This window comes from Mirounga angustirostris, unplaced genomic scaffold, assembly GCF_029215605.1.
Source record: "Mirounga angustirostris isolate CCGP_5_RB_7025 unplaced genomic scaffold, mMirAng1.0.hap1 SCAF_9, whole genome shotgun sequence".
NCBI lineage: Eukaryota > Metazoa > Chordata > Mammalia > Carnivora > Phocidae > Mirounga > Mirounga angustirostris.
In genome coordinates, this window is record NW_026991717.1 from 130,939,876 (window position 1) to 130,965,219 (window position 25,344).

The 25,344-nt window shown below is 49.6% G+C and overlaps 1 protein-coding gene and 1 long non-coding RNA gene across 12 annotated transcripts in view; one reads left to right on the top strand and one right to left on the bottom strand.

The window, feature by feature from the left end:
- The window catches only part of NRDE2 (NRDE-2, necessary for RNA interference, domain containing), a 54,976-nt gene that overhangs the window by 9,287 nt on the left and 20,345 nt on the right, over positions 1 to 25,344 (bottom strand). For 7 of the 10 annotated variants that reach the window (XR_010405302.1, XR_010405301.1, XR_010405303.1 and 4 more), the window contains 9 exons: positions 23,897 to 24,046; positions 18,008 to 18,458; positions 16,391 to 16,796; positions 14,496 to 14,629; positions 11,525 to 11,645; positions 8,488 to 8,663; positions 5,894 to 6,280; positions 4,198 to 5,144; positions 3,295 to 3,433 (listed from right to left, as the gene is read on the bottom strand). Coding sequence is in view for 7 of the 10 variants with exons in the window: in XM_064571474.1 (XP_064427544.1) it covers positions 3,295 to 3,433; positions 4,198 to 5,144; positions 5,894 to 6,280; positions 8,488 to 8,663; positions 11,525 to 11,645; positions 14,496 to 14,629; positions 16,391 to 16,796; positions 18,008 to 18,458; positions 23,897 to 24,046 (2,911 nt within the window). In the remaining 3 variants the exon portion in view is untranslated. Of the gene's footprint in view, positions 1 to 3,294; positions 3,434 to 4,197; positions 5,145 to 5,893; positions 6,281 to 8,487; positions 8,664 to 11,524; positions 11,646 to 14,495; positions 14,630 to 16,390; positions 16,797 to 16,872; positions 17,013 to 18,007; positions 18,459 to 22,726; positions 22,911 to 23,896; positions 24,117 to 25,344 lie in introns of those variants that run through there. The other 3 variants (XM_064571476.1, XM_064571475.1, XM_064571477.1) reach the window with 3 other exon arrangements.
- On the top strand, positions 7,619 to 14,646 carry LOC129046547 (uncharacterized). Of its 2 annotated transcripts, none has more exons than XR_010405304.1 (3): positions 7,619 to 8,412; positions 11,409 to 11,668; positions 14,510 to 14,646. It is a non-coding gene; the product is annotated as an uncharacterized LOC129046547 (long non-coding RNA). The 2 variants fall into 2 exon arrangements; XR_010405305.1 differs by lacking the exon at positions 7,619 to 8,412 and adding an exon at positions 8,643 to 8,775.

Consider the following 25,344-nt stretch of genomic DNA (forward strand, 5'->3'; position numbering starts at 1 on the left):
ACGGGCGACTCCCACACGCTGCGCGACCCCACAGCGTCAGGACGGGGTGAGCACAGAACCGAAGGGGACGCAGCCAGGGAAGAGCAGAGCGCAGGGGCCGCTCTCCCCGTAAGGCCAACTGGTCTGCAGAGTGAAGGGGTGCCAGGGTCTTACAAAGAAGCCACTTTAGTCCGGGAGGGAACCTCACACACACCCCAGGAGGGACCCGGCCAACAGGACCCTGGCGACCGGAGGACACAAGTCCTTGGAAAGCCCTGTGGGCCCGCCCCCCAGGCCCGAGCCTGGAGAGCAAGAGGGCTGTGTGCGGGGGCCGCTGCCCCTCCAGGACAGCAAGTGCGCGAGCGAGGGGTCGCCTCTTCGGCCCCTGTGTACCCTCCTAGCTGGCGCGGGCCACCCCCAGCCGGCGGAGGCAGCATGGGGGGAAAGGGAAACGCCTGAGGGGCTTTGGTAAAATTTGATTTTTTCTTATCTGGTTGTAGACAAATCTGAGCAGCTGTTAGTGAATACAATTTTTTTAAAGTAACTTGACCCAACTGATACCCAACCCAAACAAAAAACTATGTTTCCACAACACCTGGAGTGCTCCCGGGAGGAGGCTTACGTCCCCATGACCAGCAGAGTGAACCGAAAACGACTCTTCGCCCTCCCACCGGCTCTTCTAAGCTCTGGCCTTTCGATGCAGCCTGACCTCCGCCCGCTGCCAACACGGGGGAAGAAGAAATGATGCTGGAGGGTAAAACAAGTCGGGGACTACAGAGGGGCCACGGCTCCTTCCGTTCGTAAGACTATTTCACCAGCTAACGTTTCATACACTGTCCTTCCTTTCCTGATTGTGTAGCCGGATGACCAAACTAAAGAACTCTCACAATCTTGAAAAGCACTGCAATTCGGGGCGCCCGGCTGGCTCCGTCGCTGGAGCGTCTGCCTTTGGCTCAGGTCATGATCCCAGGGTCCTGGGATCGAGCCCCGCGTCGGGCTCCCTGCTCGGCGGGAAGCCTGCTTCTCCCTCTGCCTCTGCCTGCTGCTGCCCCTGCTTGTGCTCGCTCTCAGATAAATAATCTTTAAAAAAAAGAGAGAGAAAAAAAGAAAAGAACTGCAATATTAGCCAAAACAACAGAACAAGGTTTGGCAGACCGTGTTTACGTGCAGGGAGAACGGCGCACTTGAAAGCACCCCCGCAGCAGAGGTTTCAAGCAGAGTTCCAGCATTAGTGGGCAGTGTTCACTGGCCAACCCCGTCCTTGTCCCACGTGCTCCGTGGCCAACAAGCAGCTGTAATCCCTCCGCCACTTTTGCAGGAAAAAAGTGCGCAAACAGGCTTCCGTGCATGTAGATCTACACATGCGCACACGTCCACACAACCAAAGCACCAGCTCTCCTCCGCGGAGCCGGCTCCCCCCGGCCCTCTCCTCACCTTGCATTCTGGCCCTAAGTGGACTTTTTCACGGGGTTATCAAAGCCTCGGGAGCCAACCCAGATGCCTCAGAAGCTGCAGGAGAAGTCGCGCTCAAACTCGTCCTTGGTTCAATGCTACCCTTTCCAGAAAAACAGAAATTCCTTAAGGGCCTCAATCTTCTCTTCCAAGTCAAAGAGAATTTTTCTACAATCCAACCAAATGTGGCTCAGGAAGATTCTTTGTAAAAATACCCTAAGTCCATCTTTGCCCTAACCATCTCTACCCACAACAGGGGAAGTTAAACTGGCAAGTCTGCAAGCCCTCCCTTTTCACATTTCAAGGTCCTTCACTTGCTTACAAAGACTCACACAGTATCGGCATTGGAAATTTGAGGGAGCACCTCACCTGCTCCTCCAGCTGAGTGGTCCCACCCAGGAGCGGCGATGCAACGGGAAGCCCGTTCTCCGGACCGCGGTCTGCCTAAGCTGCACCCCCACCCCGATTAACAGGCAGCAGCCACGAATGCGCCGTGCACATGCCATCTGGATTTCTGAAGGTTTCCGTTTCACACATGGGCGCCAAAACATAAAACCTGAGCTTTTGGGTCTGACGAATAAATGTTAAAAAAAAACACACAAACTTTTGGGGCGCCTGGGTGGCTCAGTAGGTTAAGCGTCTGCCTTCAGTTCGGGTTGTGATCCCAGGGTCCTGGGATCGAGCCCTGCTCAGCGGGGAGCCTGCTTCTCCCTCTCCCTCTGCCTGCCACTTCCCTGCTTGTGCTCGCTGTCAAATAAAATCTTACATAAAAACAAACCACACAGACTTTTGGGTTGGTTCATCCTGATGTCAACTTCTGCCCGCAAGGACGCGCCTCCTTGTCCTGGGTGTGCCAGGAAGCTGCTGTCCTGACATGCGGCGTCCCCCCTGCCATCGGGCATCTTAGAGCTCAGGGGAGGCACACCAAGATGACTTCCGAAATCTCAGGTGGGGAAGGCCCAAAGCTCTCCTAGCCCGTAACTTACGTTCTCCACATCTGTTTATACCCAACTCTGTCGTGTGCTGATAGGAAAAGTTCAAATACTTTGACTGCCTTGAGAATTTATCCAGTGGAAATAATCAGAGAGATAAGGAAGGTCACTCCTGGCCTCTAAAAGGTACAATATTCATTAGAGATCACTTGGGTGTGATTTAGTAGCCTTCAGCTGAAACACTCAAGTGGCCCAGGAGACTACATTTCTGAAAAACCACACAACTTGGCAGATGTATTCCAGGAAATGAGGCATCTCAACGCCAGGTCCTTAACCAAAGGCAAAGTCACCTCACAGACTCTGCGAGGCCCAAGAAGCGCCTTTCAGCCCCACACGCACATGAACACGATCAAACGGCATCTCCCCATGTTCAGTTGCTAACTATGGGTACTTCTACGTGAAAACAAAGCTGCTCTGGAGAGGCCTCTTGTCTAAGCTACATTCTACGGTGAGTCCTACCTTCAATGACGGAACAGAATCAGAACCTGGGAATTCTTATGAACAGAGAGCAGAGAATGAAGGTCTCTTTCCAATGAAAGCTCTTAGGCCATTTCCAAGTTGTTGGCTCAAGGAAGTCACCTCCGAGAGAGCCACATTAAGTTCTGCTGCCAACAGCCCAGTGATTCTTCCTTTCACTCGACCAAAGCGCTGAGGAGCGATGCAACCTGCGTCCCCCTCCCAAGTCCAGAGAGACCTGACATGATTCCACCAGGGTTCTCAGAAGGATTCATCGAGGCCGAGAAGGTGTGGGGGGAAAAGTAAGCCCCTGCCAGTTTTCCTGGGACGTGGCTACTAGACACCTGCACGTTCTCCCCTGTGAGGAAGCAGCAGAGGCTCGGCAGGAAAACGAACACTCGAAACGTTTTCTTACCAGAAAGTTCAAATACATTCTCCACAGTAAGGGGCACTGGCTGCCGTTGTCGCTCCGCAAAGCATTTTCAAACAGGGCTTCGATCCGATGCGTCAAGCCGGTCTCGGGAATTGTGGCGTGGACCTCTCTGCCATCCACCCTGCAAGACAAGGCTCACGTGGCTGAGACCGAAGACGCGCTAGCGACAGCAAACGTCAGCTCCGGCAGGATCAGCATGTCGGGGACGGTGCCGTGCCCCAGGTCTGGCGGCGCTGGGGGCGAGACTGCAGACACGAGGGGCCCCTCCAAGGCCAGAAGAAGGCAGCGCCCAGGGTTCTGTGTTCTCTACGCCAGAGTCTGCCTAGAACTCACACACAACCTCCCTGCGTCTCCGCTTTCTAGAACCAAGCCCCCCTTTGCTGAGCAGAATGCAAATGCTACCTGAGGGGAAGTCCTTTCAATTCAGGGGATGTAGTGTGAGTAAGATCCCAGTGGAAGAAATAAAAAACAAAGTGAAACACTCTTCAGAGGCGGCTCTGAGGCGTCAGCTGACACGAGGCCAGAGCGAACCACCGCCGAAGCGCTCCTGGGAGGACACACGCACCGCATCGAGACGACACGGGGCGCGCGATGGCGTCCTCACCGGGAGTGAGACCAGGGGCCAGGCATTCCTTCCGTCTGCGCTCTGTGCTCAGCACTTCCCGGCCCGGCCCTGCCGAGCAGCCCTCACAGGAGGCGGTCTCGAGGGGACGGGACGTGCCCGAGGCCACGCAGCCGGGCCGGGGAGAGCTGGGGCCTGAACCCGCAGTCCCGCCCGGAGCCCCCGCTCGCGCCCGCGGTGCAGTTACCGCAGCTGCTCCGCCGGGCACCGCGGTCGCGGCCAGCACAGCAGGGCCCTGCGGACCCACGCGCGACCGCACTTACCTCTGAACGGTTTCCACCAGCCTCTTCCTCGTTTTCTCGGCTTCAATCGCAAACAACCACGGCTCCAAGGGTTTGGCAGACCTGGTAATGGCATCGAAGAACCTTCTGGTCTTACTGGCCGTGTGGGACTTACTCTGAAGCTGTACGTAGGCCCGCCACAGAACCTGGCTGCCGGGGTACCACCGTAAGGCGTCCGAGAGCGCCTGCTGCAGAGGAGCCACGGGGCACACGCTGACCCTCGCGTGGAACCGCAGCAGGCTCGTGTGCATCAGCGCGACGGCCTCGAGGCCGCGGCCCGGGCTCTGCGCGCAGCCGGGCTCGTCCGGCCCACAGCCGCCCGCGGAGACGGAGCCCTGCAGCTGCGCACACGCCTGCTCGTAGATCCGCACAGCGGCTTCGATCCCCACGGTCAAGTACTGGAAGAGCATGAAGCACCTGAGCAGGCCGGTGAGGCGGTGAGAGGCGTCGGCGGGAGGCGGCCCAGCGCCACGGCTCTGCCCCCGACAGTCCTGCAGCGCGTGTTCGTAAGCCTTCCGGGCCTTCAAAACGTGAACAGCCGAGACCGGCCCGGAGTAGGGCGCGTAGGGACCATTCTCCGCCAGCCCGGTCAGTATGTGGACGGCTCGGGCCGTGGCGGCCCCTCTCGCGGCCGGCGACAGCTCCAGCTCCAGCTCCAGCTCCAGCTCCAGCCCCGCGTAGAGCAGGCCGAGCTCCCAGGGCTCGCAGCCCCGCGGCTCTCCGCCCCCCGCCAGGCTGAGCGCCCTGTCGAACACCTTCCTGGCGTCCTCGGTGTTGCCGAGCAACCACTCCAGATGTGCGTACTGCTTCCAGAGGCAAAAGTTGTTGCGGTTTTCTGGCTCCTTCAGGAGGTTTTTGGCAAGTTTTTTGCAGTTCTTTCCTTGTGACTTTAACCTCTTCTTGTTTTTAGTGTGCAGACACCAAACGACCTGGAAGTAAAAAGAAAAGGACTCCCAAGTAAGTGCTGTGTGATTTTCAAGCAATCCCTTTGTACTGTGCACTTCAGAAAGCCACACGGGCGTCTACACTTCCTTCATCACATGGTTGCTAAACACTTAGGCTCTCTGAGCTGGACAACAAATCAGGATTGAACCAAGGCCACTGGCGCCCCCAAACGACCGCATCCAGGTTCCCACCGGAAACCTCGGAAAACAAGGTTCGTCTGCTCCAAGCAGCCTTCTCCAGTGAGACGGGGGCCACCGAAATTCCTCGCACACTATTTTCATAATACATCCTGGTGTGTGCAATCTGGGTAGTTCAAGCACAGAGCTCTGGGCGTTACAGTCAATACTACCTGGTGGCCAGCGGAGGGCAGAAGAGTCCATCCTAGAGGAATTTCTCACAGATCGATGCAAAGAGCAGGGTAAGTAGCTTATTTTATCTTTTAATAAACCCCGAAATCCCCCAACCCCTGCTTAAGCTTGGTTCTTCACACTAACTGCTTGTCTAATCTCAGACACCTGACAGAAGAGCGAACACAAAAAACAGCTCCAGTCACTGACGAGCTGCGCACCCCCCACTTTCCTCCTGCCCTCCCAGCCCCTCAGTGGGGCAGCCACATACTGGGGCCTTGGGGGTCCCTGAACAAGGAGGTGACAAAGCCCAGCGCTTGAGGAACACCAAGAGCCCCGCAATCGTTTCTGAAGCCCCCACACAGGGCGGGGGAGGCCGGAGTTACCTTCGCCATCTCGTACCGTAGCCAGGAAAAGCAGAGCTGAGACCTCTCCTGGCCTGAAAACAGAGGCATCACAAGGTGAAAGATGTTACGGATGAACTCCTCGCCCTCTCGATTGTGCCCGCGGGTCCAGCGACGGCAGCCCAGTGGGTCTGAGCGGCCAACACAGCTGACGCCGGAAAAGGACAGGTCGAGAAAAGTCAATGGCTTTTCATCATGAAGCCCGTTATCGAAGATGCTGTCCTCGTCCATGGCCAGGTAGAGGCAGGAGGCCGGGGGGCTGAGGCCAGAAGGCACGCCCAGGAACTGCAGAAAGGCCGCGACCAGCTGAAACTGAAGATCCCGGCTGGAGAGCTGGATCAGAGACTGCGCAATGTCATCGAACAGCACCTGTAACGGAGACACGGTGAGGTGGCCCGCTTGGGAGCGCGGTTTGTTCACCGCGACAGACAAGCGACAAGGCTTCGTGACTTTCCCCACGGCTCCTTTTATGTGGATGTGCTAACGATTCAACACCGTTCCAATTAAATTCTGAACAGACAAGAGCTAGCTTTCCTGCAAGATGCAAAAAAGCTAGAGGCCTCGCCAGGTACTGGAGAGCTGGCGGGAGCTGGTGGCATTCTCACGCTGCCCGAGCACCCTCAGGAGGAGGGAGGGCCATGAGCGGGCTTAAGCCAAACCTTCCAAAGGAGCCTAGCGGATTCACAGAAAATCTAGGATCGTATTCCCTTCTGACAGCACACAATTGCTTTTGTAGTTACTTTGATAAATTACAATCATCAAAACTGTTTATTAAGATAGAAGATAAGAATTTTATTATTTGGGGGCACCTGGGTGGCACAGTCGGCAGAGCATCGGACTCTTGGTTTCGGCTCAGGTCCTGATCTCAGGTTGTGAGATCGAGCCCCGCATCAGGCTCTGTGCTCAGCAGTCTGCTTGAGATTCTCTCTCTCCCCCTCCACCCTTCCCTCCTTCTCTAAAAATAATAAGTAAATCTTTAAAAAAAAAATAGAATTCTATTATTTGGTGGTTTCTTCATATAAAATTGCTTTCAGAAATGAAAAATATGCTCAAAGGTAGATAAACAGCAGCAAGGGAGGAAGGACACTATCATCCATAGGCCGTGGTAAGAGCAATTCTAAGACATGATGCTGACTGTACATGTCCGTAGCTGATTTCATGCAGTCACTTTAAAGCGTAAGGCCACAGAGACTGGCCTCTGTCTCAGGGCACTGCCGACCTGCTTGGTCTCCGAGGCTCCCAGCAAAGAGGAAACCGAAGCGTGAGCACAGTAAAACTGGACTCCCTGGGCTCAGACTCCTCAGAATGGTCAATTCATCAGAAAGCTTTTCTCCTCCAGGCGCTGATTAGAGAAAAAGCTAAGTGACAAGGAACTGCTCACAGCAGAAGTTTGCTCCAGAAACGAGCTTCCAGAAAACCGCCGCAACTCTGAGCCTCGAGAACCAGCTTCTGAAGAGGTGACCCTGAATGGTGTGAAACCCTCGAATACCGAAGACCCTGCTCTTCCCAACGCACGCAGCGCCAGCCGGGAAAGGGACGTCCTGTGTAGACTCGCCTCGCGGCAGGCCACGCACCAAACATCCCAGAGCTGAGCGGCGGTTTCCCTGGCGTCGGCCCCTTCTTCCCGCCCAGAGCGCCCCAATTCCCTGTGTCCTAACCCCATTTGCCACTCCTCAAACATTCCGGGCACGCGTGCTGATCCCCGTGCCTGGAGCAGAAGACCCAGCATTGAACAGTCATTCAACATCCAGGAACACTAACTGAGCACAAGAAAAGCACTGTCCGTGCCCTGGTGATCCAGCAAAATCCCCACCCTCGGGACACGTAAATCGCAAGGAGGGTCGTAGACAACCGACCAGGCCTCAGCTGGGGAGCCTCGCGATCGCAAACACCTGCCGGTCTGTCCCTAGAGTGCGTCACATGCCAAGCAGTACGGCTGGGGTCTTAGGAAACTGGGTCCATTTCAGGCTCCAAATAGAATCTCTTCCTTCATTTTAACGTAGAACGTCCAGAGCTGCTGGCCACGAGACAGGGTGTAGCACGGGCCACGTCCTTCCAGGATAGTCAACGAGACAACCCAAGTGCGGGGCACACAAGAGCGGCTCCAGAAACGTGAGCGGCTTCCCCAGCAACACCAGCTGTGTACGGACTGTCCCAGCGCGGCCTCGCTATGCAGTCCCCGTCCTCCAAACAGCCATGTCTCTGAGGACGCAGCGTGCGGCGGGGAGAGCGGACAGACAGAGCTAAATAACCTAGGACAGGGACACCACGTCTTGAAAACCCTGAGGCGTCAGGCTTCCATGTGAAAAATTAACTGAGTGACTGGAAGACCATCTCTGGAGGGGCCTTCCCTCCAACTGTGGGACGGGAACTATGCGGTCAGGTTCCTCCACACTCCCACAGCAGCGGTGGCCGGTGAGGCTTCCAGAGACAGGGACGGGAGCAGGCTAACCTGTCCCAAGCCAGGCAAGTGCCCCGGGCGCTCAGCAAGCTTCCTGCAGGTGAGCAAAGCCCGCGGCAGTGCGGAGAAGGGGAGGACCCCATGGCTGGCCTCCCTCCCAGGGGGGGACACTCGCCTGTCTCTCTGGGTCCTCACAGTCTTCTTCAGTTTGCTTCTTGGTCTTATCAGGGCGCCACGGCCGCCAGTGCCTCTGGTCTCGGGACCGCTCGGCGGCGAGCCAGATCTGCCACCTGGGCAGACTCTTATCTCTTATTTCCTGGTCCTCGTCTTCTGGTTCGTCATCATCATCATCTAGACGAGAGCAAAACTTTTATCTCACCTCATCAGCAAATAAACCCACCACGGATGCCCAACCAGTCTGCGACACCAGCTTCTGTGGTGGGCCTCTGGAGGGCCAAGACAAGTAAGAGCCAGGCCCGGCCTTCTGGAACGTTCAGGGACTTGGAAGCACTGAGGGACTCTCCTATCACCAGTCAGGTTCCCAAAAAGCCCTGGCAGGTTAGCCAGTGGAATCAGATGATTTTTAATGGTATCATAGCAATTAAAATAGGAACACACATATTCTAGAACAGCACTGTCCAACAGAACCTTCTACGATGATGACATAACATATACCTTCTGCGTAACATGGTAGCAACCAGCCCCATGTGACTCAGTGGGCACCTGAAATGTAGCCGGCAGCAGAACTCCATTTTTTACTTTGTTTCATCTTAATTTAATCAAAATGGCCACATGTGGCTAATGCCTACGGTACTGGACAACACAGTTCCAGTTCCAGAACGCTAAATGACACTTAGTAACAGTACTGGTTTAGGTTTCCTAAAGCCATCAGGATTTTCACCAGTGGCCATATGATCACAACCTGTGTTCACTTCTCAAAAAAAGTCAATTCACGATATCCTGTACTTTCACTTTGTTTCCTAACACTGAACATGCAGAAGAGGAGAAAAGTCTTGAGTCTTCTGTAAAGTTCAATATTTAAAAATAAACAAACAGGGTATATAAAATGGTACGGCTACCCCATAAAACAGGTGGGCAGTTTCTTATAAATTTCCCCCTTGAGTCACACATCCAGCTTAGACATCTGAATTTATTACATTAGAAATTCAAAAGATGACGTGGTTTTGGGAAGACACATATAAATATAACAATACAGACCAACAGAAAGTGAGGGTGAGAGAGAAGTAAGTAGTAATATATGAAAAAGAAACACCTCAGTATCAATGATAAATACCAACTACTCTCTAAATACCAACCTTATCGAGATGGGACAAGAAAACTTAAAAATAAAAAAAAAAAAAAAACAGTAGTTATCAACTAGTTTCTGGCAACGGCATCCCCGGGACACTGCTGTGAGAATTCTGCTTTAGTCTCATAGAAATGCAGAACATGATGAACTTTAGAACATAAATTCTATGCACTCTAGGAGTCTTGCTCATTAAAGCAAACAAACAAAAAAAAACCCTAAAAACAGAGAACCACCCTGAGTTGGTACTCAAAGAAAAGTCACTACTAAAAAGACTTCTGGGGGCGTCTGGGTGGCTCGGTTGGTTGAATGTCTGACTCTTGATTTCAGCTCGGGTTGTGATCTCAGTTTGTGGGACTGAGCTCCGCATCGGGCTCTATGCTCAACATGGAATCTGCTTGAGATTCTCTCCCTCTGGCCCTCCCTCCCCGCCCCCCCGCCAGCTCATACTCTCTCTTAAAAAAAAAAAAAGAAAAAACACTTCATTTTTTGGTTCTTCGTGTGGTCTTGCAAATTCAGTGGCTAAAAGGGTAATACCTACTCCCCACTCTGCCTTGCAAGTTATTTTTCTTCATATACGAAACCACTGGTTAGCCTGAGAATGATTCCAGTTCTTTCTGGGAGAGAACACTCCAAGAAAGTCACAATAGCCGAGCCAACTGAGGAGTGAGCATCCCTGCTGGCGCTGCCCAGAGAAAAAGTCCTCCCAACACCCAAAGGGCCAGAGACACCACCTAGCCTGGAGTGTCGCGACACCACAGAGATGGGAGCTAATCCATAGTTTTCATTCCCTGAAGAAACCAAGGCCCAGGAATGTGACACGTCTTTGAGAAGAGGCTAGCCAAGCCTGGGCCTCTCTCCCCCTCGCACTTTCAACAAAACCAGGGGGAGAAGCAATCCCTGAGGAGCTGGGAGCTGTGCCGGCCAAGATGGCAGCCACGCCCATGTGGCTACGGGGCACCTGAAAGCGGCTAGCCTGAAGTGAAACGTGCTGGGAAGTGTAAAATACACCCCAGATTTCAAAGAGTTCGTGTGAAAAATAAAATGCAAAATATCTCAATTTTTTTAAGAGTTACACATTGAAATATTAAGGTTTTGACACACTGGGTCACACAAAATATATCATCAATGTTACTTTCATCATCTTACTTTTTTTTTTTTTTAAGATTTTTTTTATTTATTTATTTGAGACAGAGAGAATGAGAGAGACAGAGAGCACATGAGAGGGGGAGGGTCAGAGGGAGAAGCAGGCTCCCTGCCGAGCAGGGAGCCCGATGTGGGACTCGATCCCGGGACTCCAGGATCACGACCTGAGCCGAAGGCAGTCACTTAACCGACTGAGCCACCCAGGCGCCCTCATCATCTTACTTTTTTAACGTGGCGACGAGAAAATATGAAGTTACTTTTGTGGCTTGAATTATGTTTCTATTGGACAGCGCTGTCTTGGGCTGTAAATCCAGAAAATACTTTGGGGTCATTCAGAATGACAGCTACATAAATGCTAATTAACAGTTACTTTATAGTATTCTTAACAGGGAGGAATGCTTCAAAGGATCTGATGGTCTGTACACTGCCAAGAAAACAGAGAGACTGTCCTAAGGACACACTAGAAAGGGTGGGAGGGGAGGACTCGTAGGGAGGAGCAACCTTGTAAAAGGAAAAATGAAACTTCCTCTGGACAGAAACTCAAACCCTCCACAGGGTTGGGGGGTTGACTCTAAGGGTGAGAGACTCTATAATCTCCCAACGCATCCACTTCACATATTTCTGACATTTTGATGTTTCTACAGTGTTCTTAAAGACGGAGACAAAAGAGCTTCTACATATAAACAAATAATCAGAAAGATGTGAAAACACATTCCAGAAGAAGGCAAAGGCGTACGCATCCTAAAGAGAGGTGCCTTACCTGGACTGATGACCACCCAGCCGCCTCGCTCCTGCTGGTGCATCCAGGCTCTCCAGCCTCGGGCGCCCTTCTCCCCAGCCCGGGGCTCCCCGCTGTCCCAGAAGGGCTCAAAGAATTCCACCTGTTCAGGTTCAAAATACAGAGGTGAGCCTAACTTGTACAAAACTGCTGAGTCACTGAGCAAAGTGCCCTCTAATTGGCATAAGAGGGGCTTGTGGTTGAAATCTTGTTTGCCATCAGTCTTTCCAGTAGATACAGGATACACCCCAAAACAGAAAAAATAATGAGCTAGTGTGGTAGGCGGCCTCCAAGATAGCCCCCCGTGACCCTACCAGTGCCTTGTGGCATTCACACCCCTGAGTGTGGGCTGGGCCTAGTGACCTGTAACAGACAGACACAGTAAAGTGTGACCGGCTACCACTTCTGAGAGTCTGTTACAGAAAGACCGGCCACAGTCAGCGAGAAGGGCCTCCAGCCGGGTGGGAGAGGAATTTTCCCAGCTCTGACCCTGGTAGGCCAGTCTAACTGGGGACAGGGACACAGCCCGTTCCCCTAAAGCCACGGGGCCCCTGAATACCTGAAATCATGTCACTTTCAAGACCTTCCAAGAGAAAGGGATTCAAAGTTTCAATAGGACTGGGAATTATTGAGGGCATCAACTCTGTGTTCCTAAAATCTGGCACAGTGCCCAGTACCTAGTAGGGACTCAATAAACACTTGCTGGCACAGCCGGTGAATAAAAAGGTCTGTGTGTTAAAGCCCGGCCCTGTGATCACACCTCTGCTCTCATGCATTTGGGCATTAGGTCTGCTGTGTGTGGTCACCAGTTCAGTGCAGTAAGTAACTCCCTGGAGAGGAGGATGTGAACACAGCAATGAACAGAAAAGCAATCGTGTTATCACCTGACAGTACGGATTTATTTTTTTAGCTCTTTTAATTCTTTTTTAAGAATATTTTATTTATTTATTTGACAGAGAGAAAGCACAAGCAGGGGGAGCGGCAGGCAGAGGGAGAGGGAGAGGGAGAAGCGGGAGCCCAATACAGGACTCGATCCCAGGACCCTGGGATCACGACCTGAGCCGAAGGCAGGCACTTAACCGAGCCACCCAGGCGCCTCAACAATAAGGACTTTAAAAGTGAGCCAACCACTTGCTCAAGGAAAGCTTTTTAAGAAACCTTCAGAAGAGGACGAGGCTTCCAGGGACAAGCTGTGGACCAGGAGGCGCAGGACAGTCCAGCCTGAGCCCAGGGCGGTGCCACGCACGCCTGCAAGAGGGCCACGTGCAGGAGAGCCCTGGGAGGGCAGGGCAGAGCAGGGCAGTGGTCTGGACACGGGCCCTGTACCGAGTGCCCAGCAGCCACCTCAGGTAGGGGAGCTGGAAAGACCACACTCCCTCTTCGCAGTCTTGCTCTTACAAGAGGGATAGAAGAAAGCGCACTCAAGAAAAAGAAGTGTGGTTTTTTTAAAGTGTGAAAGTTACACCAATTTATTTATATTCCATAGAAACACAGACCAAGGGGCGCCTGGGTGGCTCAGCTGGTTATGCGTCTGCGTCTGGCTCAGGTCATGATCCCAGGATCCTGGGATTGAGCAGGGAGCCTGCTTCTCCCTCTGCCACTCCCCCTTCTCATGAGCTCTGTCAAATAAATGAAATCTTAAAAAAAAAAAAAAAGCACAGACCAGACTCTGCTTCTTTCATGCTGTACTACTGTGTCTTATAACAATGTCTCTCAGTTTTAAAGATATGGAATATCCTGAAAGATAAAACTTTATTTCAAAATTGTCTTGTAAATGCTTTGAAACTACGTGTGCTGTTAGTATTGAAAACCTCAAGAGCACACAGCAGGCTCTGCTGACACTTGAGGGGAGTGGCTCCTCATGCTTCACAGTCCCGGGCACTGCCCTCCCCGAGAGGAACTGCTCTCATCACGGTCTGTGATCGTCAGCAAAGGGCGGGGATGAGGGCCATTCTGACCCTGACCCGGCAACCACACAGCCAGGGCCCCGCAGTCCACCAAGATTCACTTCCGTCGCATGGCATATTCTTAAGACAGCACACCAGATCTTAAAATAATTTTATCTGGCTTGGGATACTACTAATCAGGTAACTAATATTAACCAATATTCGTTAACCCAATTTTGTCTAGGAAAAAAATAGATAAAAATAATGATGAAAAAAATAGTCTTTAAAGGCAATTCAGGAACATTCCACAAGATGGAGATCTTAGCCTCCCGAGACCTCTGTCAGTTCACTATAAATTCAGATACCCTATCCATCTTCCACCAGACCCCCTTTGCAAAGTCGGAAATGGAGATTTCTTCTAAGGAAAAATGGAGAAGGCGGCTTTCTTATATGGGTAGCTCTATGATGAGATTTTTTTTTTATTGCTTGATATCACAAATACGGCCAATGTTCACTTGTCATCTAAATGACACCTCCCCAATTAGGATCAGTGTTGAGAAAGTGCCAACATGCGCTATCGTTTGTAATTCCCGCAAAGATCTCACGTAGTGGAAATGCGAACTGGAAAAACAACCTAAGACCCAGCTTAGAATGCACAGAGGGAGGAGACAGTGAGACGTGCTCTAAGAGGCATGACCCCTGTTTCTCTGCCTGGCGGGGACAATTAGCACTGAAACAAGTCCCATAAGTAAGAAAAGAAAGGCGGGGGACATAGTTGAGTCTTCATATTGGGGGGAGTAGATCTTTCATCTCTCCAAGTTTCACTACCTTCATTATGGAATTTTCCTTGGATCACCAGCATATTCTGAGCAACAGTTCTCAGCAGGACTGATACAAAGAGGATAGGATTTTAAAAATACTACCACCGCTTCCCATTATCCACACTTGCCCCCAGAAGACAGAGAAGGAGAAAGGGAGGGGGAAAGAGGGGTGGGGAGAGAGGGACGGGAAGAGAAGGAGAGGGGAGAGAAGGAGGGGAGAGGCCGGTCTCACAACTAAACCCGCACCTGTCCTTTGGTAGGCAGGTCTTTCACGCTGTCTGGCTTGAAGAAGGTGAAGTCCACCATGGCCTGGAAGAGCGAGATCGCCTTCTCAGAGTGACCGGCCTGCCGCAGGAAGTGACAGTGCTGAAGAAAGAGAGCTGAAAGCAGGGAGAGCAAGAGGGAGAATCCTGGTTAACATCAATTCAAGGGAAAGAACATAACTTCTAACAACATGCGTCTCAACACCGAGAACATCTTTTCTCCGAAATTAGTTCCTGTGATCTTCTCAAAAGCTGTACTAATTACGTGTTCTCATTAAAAGGACTCACCACAGAACTGTAATCAAAGTACATTTATTCCAATTTTTATATGAAACCACTGTGGAATACAAATATTAACAAAAACTATATATGCTGCATAAAAGTAAGGCAAGAGAACGGGGCGCCTGGGTAGCTCAGTCGATTAGGTGGACTGCCTTTGGCTCAGGTCATGATCCTGGAGTCCCAGGATCAAGTCCCACATCGGGCTCCGTGCTCAGCGGGGAGTATGCTTCTCTCTCTGATCCTTCCCCCCTCTCATGCTCTCTCTTAAATAAACAAAATCTTAAAAAAAAGTAAGGCAAGAGGTTGTTCTGAATAGTTACCAGATACTCAAAGCTCATTATTACAAGAAAAATTCTAGAAGGATGGTATAGATTTTCATCAGAGAGCAAAGATCTGTGCTCGATGGATCACTAGATGGCGATCCATCTTCATCATGTGTTCAGAGACCACTGAAAACAAATCAAAGTTCCATCTATGAAAATTTCGGTTTGTCTGAATTGTGGTAGTTTCATGTTCTGAGTAACACTAGGCTATTTGCGCATACCACAAATGATATCAAATATGAGACTCTTTATGCCAGTGTTGTAAATGCTTATTAATTCTAGAGCAATATATTTATATCTTTAGAATATAAATATAAATATGAATGAATTAGAATCTAATCTAAAAGTTAAATACAGGGGCGCCTGGGTGGCTCAGTCAGTTAAGCATCTGCCTTCGGCTCAGGTCATGATCCCAGGGTCCTGGGATTGAGCCCCGGATCGGGCTCAGCGGACAGCCTGCTTCTCCCTCTGACCCTCCCCCTGCTTACGCTCTCCCTCTTTCTCGCTCTCTCCAAATAAATAAAATCTTTAAAAAAAGAAAGAAAAGAAATGAAATAGCAAAGTTTTGATCAAATAAACACCTGCTGTGTGCCAGACACGGAGCCAGACTCACCATGGGTCAATCTCCGTTAACGTGCTCGATGACCCTATAAAGCAAGTATTGTATCATTGCTGCTGAGCGAGAAACTGCAGCTCAAGCAGATTAAGGAAATATGCAAGGTCACAAGAGAACCAGTGAAGGGCAAATCCAGGCTTCAAGTCCAGAGTGATATTCTCCAGCTCCTGTGTGACATGCTGCCTTCTGTACCTCATTACCGGACAGAGTTCATATTCTAGCTCCTTCGGGACACAGAACATGAACAGTATAATACTGATAACTGCCTCTGTGTGCTGATCCCCACGACCACCACCGCCTGAGATCCCAGGACGGGTGAGAGGAGCAGACAGACACCTGGACAGGGAAGGCCATGGACAGCCACAACAGCCAAGACTTGACTGTGTTTCCTTGGCTAATAAGCAGAAAAGCTGGGACTTCTGGGCCGGGGATACTCTGCTAACTTCACCGGCTCTGATGCCCGCTCCACACCCCCACCAAGAAGGTGGAGAAGCGAGAATCTGGTCTAGTCCAAAGGGGTCCTAATACTTTGTTTAATTCCGTTGTATCAATTTGGCCGTTTCTAAAATAAACCAGAAACACGCCTTCATTTCTGCCTAGCGCCAGAAGAAAGCGTAAGTCCCCCGACACGCAGGGACCTGGTGCTCGGCCTCTTACCGAACACGGCCTCCTCGGTGCCGGGCAGGGCGGGGTGCGACAGGATGCTGCCGTCCTGCACCGCGGACAGAGTGCTCAAGCATTTGCCGTAAAGACCGTGGATCTTCGACACGGTGAAGGTGCTGAACTGGCTTTGGCAAAATAAAAGGTACTTCTGCCAGAGGGCCGTACTGTTGGGGTGCACAAAGATCAGTTTCTGCCACTCCCTGAGCAGCGCCGAGGGCTCCCAGAACTCGGCGCACAGCTTCAGCCGGGCCAGCTGCAGCTCCACGGAGCTCTGGTTGCTCTCGATGGCCCGCTCCAGGACAGCCAGCTGCTTCTCCAGCACCAGCTTCGCAGACCTCTTCCGCTTCTCCTGCTCCCCTGCCTCCAGGGCATACAGGCCGGGGCTCCGCACGACCTCGTCCTCAAGACAAAAACGTCAATTCATAACTGTAAAGTGCTGCCTTGTCTTTGCCCCCTGCTCAAAATAAAGCTGTTACCTTTCTAGCCCTGTCCGCCATGGTGCTTAGCAGCCAGGGATGCATGGTCTCAGACATGTTTACCAAGTAAAACACTGACTTGAGGGGCGCCTGGGTGGCTCAGTCATTAAGCGTCTGCCTTCGGCTCAGGTCATGATCCCAGGTCCTGGGATCGAGCCCCGCATCGGGCTCCCTGCTCGGCGGGAAGCCTGCTTCTCCCTCTCCCACTCCCCCTGCTTGTGTTCCCTCTCTCGCTGTGTCTCTCTCTGTCAAATAAATAAATAAAATCTTTTAAAAAAAATTAAAAAAACACTGACTTGATGAATGAAAAAAAAAACCAAAAAACAAAAAACGTCAATTCTCAACCGCAAGTCGGGGAGCCTCAAAAGCCCGCCACGGCCCCAGAGCTCCTTGCAAGGCCCGCCCTCCGGCGCCTCCCAGGACCAGTCGCCCTTCGGACCTCCTGGGCTTGCTAGTCACCGCTTTTTCTGGCTGGAGCTCCGTTCCTGGGGCGCCTGTTTGCTCGCGTTTCCCTCACCCCGCCGTCTGCGCTCCGGCAAGGGAGTTACGGGAGTTACGGGAGTTACGGGAGTTACGGGAGTTACGGGAGTTACGGGAGTTACGGGAGTTACGGGAGTTACGGGAGTTACGTAACGGGGGCGGGCACGCAGCGCCCTGAGCGCGGCTTCTCAAGAGCCCACTTTACGCACGACACAGGCAGGTGTGCGGCAAAATACACCTGTACGAGCGGCTCAAAAACAAGCAAGCAGGACGCAGCCGGAGCCCCAGCTGGGTCGTCGCCGGAGCAGCGCCTTCTCTTGCCCAATTCTGCGCATTCTGCACCCTGCACTCCCCTCCCCCCCAACCCCGGGTGAACAGGGGCGCTTCTTCCCAGATTCTGTTTAAATTTCACCTTCTTTTAGGAGCCCTTTCATGCTCCCCTGCCGCCTCCCACCCCCGAATTCCACATGGAAGCCCTGACTCCCCACACGTGGGGTTCCTCACGGGCTGGAAGCAAGCTCAGGGCAAGGGCTCCAGGGTAATAAACTTCCACGCCCGGGGCCCCGGTTCCTCCAGGGGCTCAGAAGCGGCTGCGGGGCGCACTGGTTTGCCCCAGACTAAGTCTAAGTAAGAGAAGCGGGACGGCGCTCCTTACCTGAAAAGCAACGAACGCCATCCACAGCTGAATATCGTGAGGGTTCTCCCGCACTCTCCTGTTGAACTCCTCCACCTTGGCCTTGAGCAGCGCGCGCTCTCTGTCTGTCTGGGAGTCTGGCTGCTTTGGTTCTTGCTCTGGAGGGCCCTGTCCTTGTAACCACTGCGCGGTGGACGGATCGTAAATCCCCAGAGGGTTCAACCAGGTCGTAACGGGAGGAACCACATCATCCGAGCCCTTCACGGGGATAAACGAGATCGGCTCAGACGAGGGAGGTTCGGTTTTACTGCCAACGGCAACTCCGTCCATGTTCATTAAGCCCACGCTCTTCTTCGTAAAATAGCGCTCAACACGCTTGTGTGAAGGCTTCTTTTCTGCGGCAGCCCTCTCCCAGGATATACACTGCTTCTTAGGGTTAATGCCAAGGCAGGAGTCTCCTTTCCTCTTGTATCTTGTATTAGAAAAAGAAAGACAGTTACTGAGGGAACAGGTCATAGCTCTGCACCAGTGGAGGCTCGCTCAGCGGGCTGAGCTCTTGTGAAGCAAGCTAACTTCACCTTACTTTCCAACAGTTTCTATTTAGAGAAATACGACAATTAGCAATCAACTTTTTCTGTGTGGAACTTATTCCTCTAAACACTTCCATTCTTTGTTAACATCGCATGAATTTAAGATCAGGCCTGTCTTCCAGATCTAGTAATTTCTAGTAATTTCTATTTTCCTGGAGTTTTGTAAAGTCTGCCCCATACATTATGTCACTGATCATCATGATCCTACGTAACAGACAAGGTGGAAATCCCCATCCCCTCCTTTACACTCTTCGTAAAGACACCAGAACCTTGCGTGACTGAGTCATCTGTCTCCTACACCGGAACCTTTTCCTCAATATAGTCCTGTGTCCCCACGTAAGAAGAAAACGGGGAGGGTTAAGATTGTATTTTTAATCCTGAAACAAAATAATTAAAATTACACTTGGCTGTTTTCTACTCTAGAGGGAGAGAGGCTGGGTTCCAAAAGGCCTGTATGGTGTGTGCAGGTGCCCCAGAATAACACTCACGACTACTGAATCTGTGCATGAAGTCTGAGGGAAACCGTGCACTCTTCTGTAGGCGTGTTACACAAGCAACCAGTTAAAGAATGGGCAAAGGATCCGCACGGAATTCACAAAAGACGCCATGAAGGGCCAACTGGCGCATACAGAAATGCTCACCATCATTAATCATGAGGGAAGTGCAAATTAAAACCGCAAGGAGCTATGCCACATACCACCAGAACGGCTAAAATTAAACACCGAAGACACTGAACACCAGTGAGCTATCCGCTGGGGAACCAGGACTCTCACATGCTGTTAGTGAGAATGGAAACTGGTACAGTCACTCTGGGGAAAGGTCTGGCAGTTAGACTTACCCTGTGACCTGGCAATTCTATTTTAGGCATTCCCCCAAGAAAAAGGAAACTGCCTTTCTACACAAAGACACGTGCACAGATATTCTCAGCAGCCGAATGCCACGAAGAGCCCAGGTGCTCATCACTAGGAGAACAGATAAACAAGCCACGGTATGGCCACACAACGGAAGGCGACCAGCAGTGAGAACAAACTCCTGACAAACGCCACAATGGCGCTGGATGTCGAACACATTACACTGAGTGAAAGAAGCCAGGCCCAAAAGCGTACGTACTGTATGATTCCATTTATATGGAATTCTAGAAGAGACAACACTAATTGAGGATGGAAAAAAATTAGGACGGTAACTGCCCCTGGGGAGGTGGGGTGGGGACTGAATGGAAGAGAGCAGGAGGAAATTTGGGGGGAGGAGGGGTTACAGGGATGTTCTATATGTTCACAGAGGGCTGGATTATACAGGTGTATGCATGTGTCCAAACTCAGCAATTGAAGATTTGTGTTACACTGTATGTGAATTTTAAGTCCGAAGAAAAAACTAAACAAATCTTGAACTGCAGTTAATGACATGCATGCTGAAGTATTTAGGGGGCAGTACATGGAGGCTGGCACCAAAATAATAAGATGGGCTGAAGGACAGACAGATATGTGATAAGGCAGGCGCAGTAAAATATTAATGGTAGAACACAGAGGGTGGGAATAGGAGCGTTCACTGTAAAATTCTTTCAAATGATGCTGTATTTTTAAAATTTCCATAATATCATGCTGTCAGGGAAAAAAAAGGAGAGAGCAGCCACAATCTTCTGTCATCTTCCAGAAAGTTCTGTGTCCACCTCCACCTGGTCCAGGCCCAGCACCTCCGTGGCTTCCCCACAGTCAACAGGTGCCTGAGAAACCGCCCTCCCAGCTCTCACATGCACACAAACCCTTCCTCTCCATCCTCTCCCCCAGGCCCTCCTAGGTTAACTCACAACAATCTGTCTCCGGTACCTTTAGGAATGTCAAAACAAACTGTAACGAGGGGTGAGGAGATAAAATAGTACTTCAAGAGTTCTAAACACACCCATCGTTCTGTCAGGAACAAACTGTAAGTAGAACTCGTTTTGTTCTCCCCTTAATTACTATTTTATTTTTATTTTATTTTTGCTAAAAATCAACAGTATTTTAACATTCACATAATCTCTTAAAAATGTTTACAGTTTTCTGACTTTACAAATGCATTTTCTAAAGCTGATTTTAATAGCTGCATTTTATAACAGATGAAAACGATAAAGGAGGAAAAGAGTCTTACTGATCTGTATTATTAAATGCCTACTTTCAGATATGTGTGTACATGTGTTTATATGTGTACACACACCTCTTTTTAAAAATAGTTGATATACAGCTCCAGGCTTTTCTCCCTACCTCTGTGCATTTCCCCATACCATTCTTTTTAGAAAATACCATTTTTATTGGTTTTGAATCAATCCATTGGAGGGGTAAACCCTCATCTAGTTAACATTTCTCTATTGTTGGACATTTGAGTTTTATCTAATTTATCATCTATCATAGAACCTTAATTGGACATTTTGGTTTTATCTAATTTATCATTTATTACATAACTTTAATCATAGAACCTAGGATGTAATTTAATGCAATATTCCCCCACATGAAGGCATTTTTTTCTGTAAAATCTTTATCAAATAGTCAGCTGGTCTTACCTGAATAATTCCAGAAGGAGGGAACCCCACTTTGGAGGTTCAGTGAATGACACCATATGGACATTTAATTTACATGAATTTAGCTACAGGAAAAGGGAAGGGATGGGAAAGGGGGAAAGAAAAGAAAGAGGGATAGGATATGGGAAAAGAATATATTTAAATTGAGCACACACTTCTGCCCTGAATCCACTCAGCAGCTCTAAGCTCCAGAGTGAGCTGGGCAATAATAAATTTGCCTTTCCTTCAGTGACTTCAATTCACACATGCTCTCATGGTGGCAGTCTACCTGGGTCCAAATTCCAACCCCATCATTTACTAACTAGGTGACCCTGAACAAGTTATTTAAAACAAAACCCCACAACCTGTCTGTACCTCAGTTTCCTCATCTGTGAAATGGGGATAATAATGGTCCCCATGTCAGAGAATAGCAGGGATGATCAAAAAGCTTATAGATTTCAAGTCCTTAGCCATATAGTAAGCACTAGATAAGTTAAAGTTACTACTATTTTGTAAGACTTGGCTCCTAAACATCAGCCAACTATTTCATCTGGTGTATAGTTAAAGAAACAATCCACTCCATGAACGGAGAAAAAATGGAGCTGAACGTCACGGAGAACTAGTATATTAGCCCTAAGGAATTTTCCAAAGGTAGTTTTGACTCTTACCCACGAACTCTAAGCCCTGCTCACCACAATACACAAACGCATACCAGGTCACTGCTGGGAGGCTCACACAATGAGAAAATTTGCTTTGATACTGAGTCACATCTCCTTTCTGCAACTTCCACTCGTTGATCCTGGTTCTGCCTTCCCGAGTTACACAGAACATTGCCAATCTACCTTCCAAAAGATGGTCCACTGAAGCGTAGAAGACTCTGACCATATTGCTGTTCCAGGCCCATACCCACAAGGCCTCATCTGGTCCGCACAGGATGGTGCCAGCCGAGTCCTCTCAACACTCCTGGTTTGTCAGTGCCCCTGGTGAAGTGTGAAAATTCACGACCTGACAAAACACGCCCCTGTCCTCTGACCAACTCACAGTGCCATGGGATCAATACTTCCCTAGATCTGGACACTGACAGTGGTACAGCTATTAATCCGGGTAAGACTTAGCTCACCTAAGCTTCAGGAATCTACTGGGAAATCACACCAATGCCCCACGCCCTTCCAATAGCATCTTCACAATTTAGATTAGTAAACTTCTCTCATTACTCTCCTCCTAAGGTCTGGGCCTCTCATTAGCAGAGATTTAAGAGCCAGTCATTGTGAATATTTTTCCTTTTTCATCTATTAATAAGTAATAACCCTTTATCTGTGCAAACTAATGTCTAATTTCTATCGATGACGTCTGATATCTGAGTGTGCAGCATAGCAGGAGTTAACAAATGAAGAAACAGAGGCTCAGACAGGGTTAGTGACTCACGTGGGATTACATTATCAGTCAGTGGCCAAGTGAGAATGAGAACCAGGGTCCTCCGTTTCCCAATGTAGAAAACATCCTACCACACAACCAAGCTCATCTGTATTTGTGGACAGGAAAAGAATACTTGAGGTTAGAGGAACATAGGTTCCCCAAGAAAGCTGCTTCCTGGCAGCATGATCTTGAGAGGCTACTTACCCTCTCTGAGGTTCCTTTTCCTCATTCATAAAAGAAGAGTATGGTTCCCCTCACAGAGCAGATGTGAGGATCACACAGGCTAACAACCATGGGCTCAATCAGCGTTTGCTGGCCTCCCCATCTTGTCCTGGGTCCTACCACGTCTGTGGCTCCACACCGCGGGGCCATGGGGAACTGAACAAGACTTTAAGGAGTATTAAAATTATTCAAAAAGGTATGAAAACATTTTGACAGTCATTTACTCTCAGCCATAAGGTTTTAGGAGACAGCATGTAGATATAAATATGCACTGAAAAATCACAGATATAAACACATCATAAAGGAAATCTTAGTTGGAATTGCCTATGTGGTGAGGTATAATGTCGTGATGAATGACAATTAAAATATGGAGGCACAACAATGTAATGGAAACCGAAATTTATTTAAAAAAGTAATTAGCCTATAAAGAATGATAATGGTGTCTCCTCTTGGCTTTACGTTCCAATATTCTCTACCTTCAATTTTCATTACCTGTAAGCTGTCTGGGAAGAGAGATTGTGTATTACTGTTTTGTGTTCCCAGCAGTGTCTTACAAACTACTCAGTGCCTAAGGGATTTAATAAGTACTTAAATATTTTTGATTGACAAGGTAGAGGAGAAAAGTTTAATAAACTGACTACTGAAGTGAATACCATCGTCTCTTTTTTATCTGGTGACATATGCTGGAAGCATCTTGAAAAAGTCATTACCACATAATGTCACTTTTAAAATGGCTTACTTGGGGGATAGATGAATAAAAAGCTTTCGTGACTTTTTAAAATGACATACAGATCAGACCAAATGGTTTCTGGATAGTTCGTCACAATTACTTACTTCAAGGTATTTTTTAGATTCATTCATTCAACAAATATTTACTAAAAACCTACTACGCCCGGCACGATGCCAGTCACCACGGATAAATGAGACTCTTCAGACCTGGATCCTGACTTCAAGGTTTGAATTTTCACTCCAGAGTGTGAGATAAAACACATGCCTCAACAGCTCAGCGATGGAGGACACCCACCAGAATCCAGAAGGGCGGCGGGGGGGGGGGGGTGCGGGGGGGCAGACAGAGACCGCGCAGAGAGGGTTCGGGGGAAAAAGAAGTTACATCCCACCAGTGAAAATCAGGAAAGACATCGTGACGGGTACCTTGCTATGTCTCCTCGGTAGAGAGACTTATACTCCCAGTTGGCCGGATCCGGTTTCTTATCTGTTCTGAAGGTTTCTCCAGTCAGAGCCTGAACGTCCTCAAGCCAAACAAAGCGATGCCCAATATCAGCGGCAGCATTACCTTCTTGACTGTGGGACACAGGAAGGTGAAGAACAAAGAGGGAGAGGCACTTTGAAATCTTCTAGTTACATCGTCCACCTTTTCAGAACAATGAAAGTTAAATATTTCAACACTGATGCTCCACACAGCATCAAACACACCCAAGTATGTCAAATGTGCACGTGCCACAGACGAAGAGGATTCCTGCTGTGGAAAAAGCCTTAAAATATGAAGCAAAAACTGTCCACGCTAAGTGGCACTTTACCAAGAAATCACCTTATCTCAGAAATTAACCTGACACAAGAGTTTTTATTTTTTATTTATTTTTTTAAAGATTTACTTATTTAAGTTAGAGACAGGGAGTGGGGGGGGGGGGAGAGAGAGATTAGCACATGGGGAGGAGCAGAGGGAGAGGGAGAAGGAGAGAAGCCGACACCCCGCTGAGCACAGAGCCCAGAGCTCGATCCCATGACCCTGAGATCATGACCTGAGCTGAAATCAAGAGTTGGATGCTTAAGCGACTGAGCCACCCAGGCGTCCCTAGGTGTTCTTTTTAAACATTCCATTAAATGACTGTAACTAGAATTTCAAATATATTTATAAACAGGTTTTCTTTAAAAATAAAGTGGGTTGCCCTTGCTTAGCCTAACTCATTAGAAAGTGCTCAGATTATTCCAACTCAAAACTTAACAACAGCAACATGATAGTTCCAAATGGGTCGGTCTCACATATTATTCAGACTTGGTCTAAGTCTTGTTTTTATAGCCCGGGCTCTGTGGACGGACCTTCTCTCTTACACCAAGGCCGGAGAGAGCCACTGTGAGACCAGACCCTTACTTATCCCTCTGAACCAACCTGAGAGTTGGCAGACTTCCAGCTGAGACACAAATGGAACCACTTCCCTAGGAGTCAAACGAGAGGGGGAGGGAATGTTTCTGGCATCTAACATCTTCCCTCCTCTAAAGAAAATCAGTTCATCATGCTGCTGACACAAGAAGCTGCCAAAGTAGTCAAAACAGCCCTTAACCTTGTTCTATCTTTGCTTTTGACTCTGCCCAGATAGAAATAAAGATTCTAACGGCTTCTAAATCATCCTTGGTGGGGCACCTGGCTGGCTCAGTCGGTTAAGCGTCTGCCTTCGGCTCAGGTCATGATCCCAGGGTCCTGGGATCGAGCCCCACATCGAGCTCCCTGCTCAGCGGGAAGCCTGCTTCTCCCTTGTCCACTCCCTCTGCTTGTGTTCCCTCTCTCGCTGTGTCTCTGTCAAAATAAAGAAATAAAATCTTAAAAAAATAAATAAATAAATAAAATAAAACAAATAAATCAT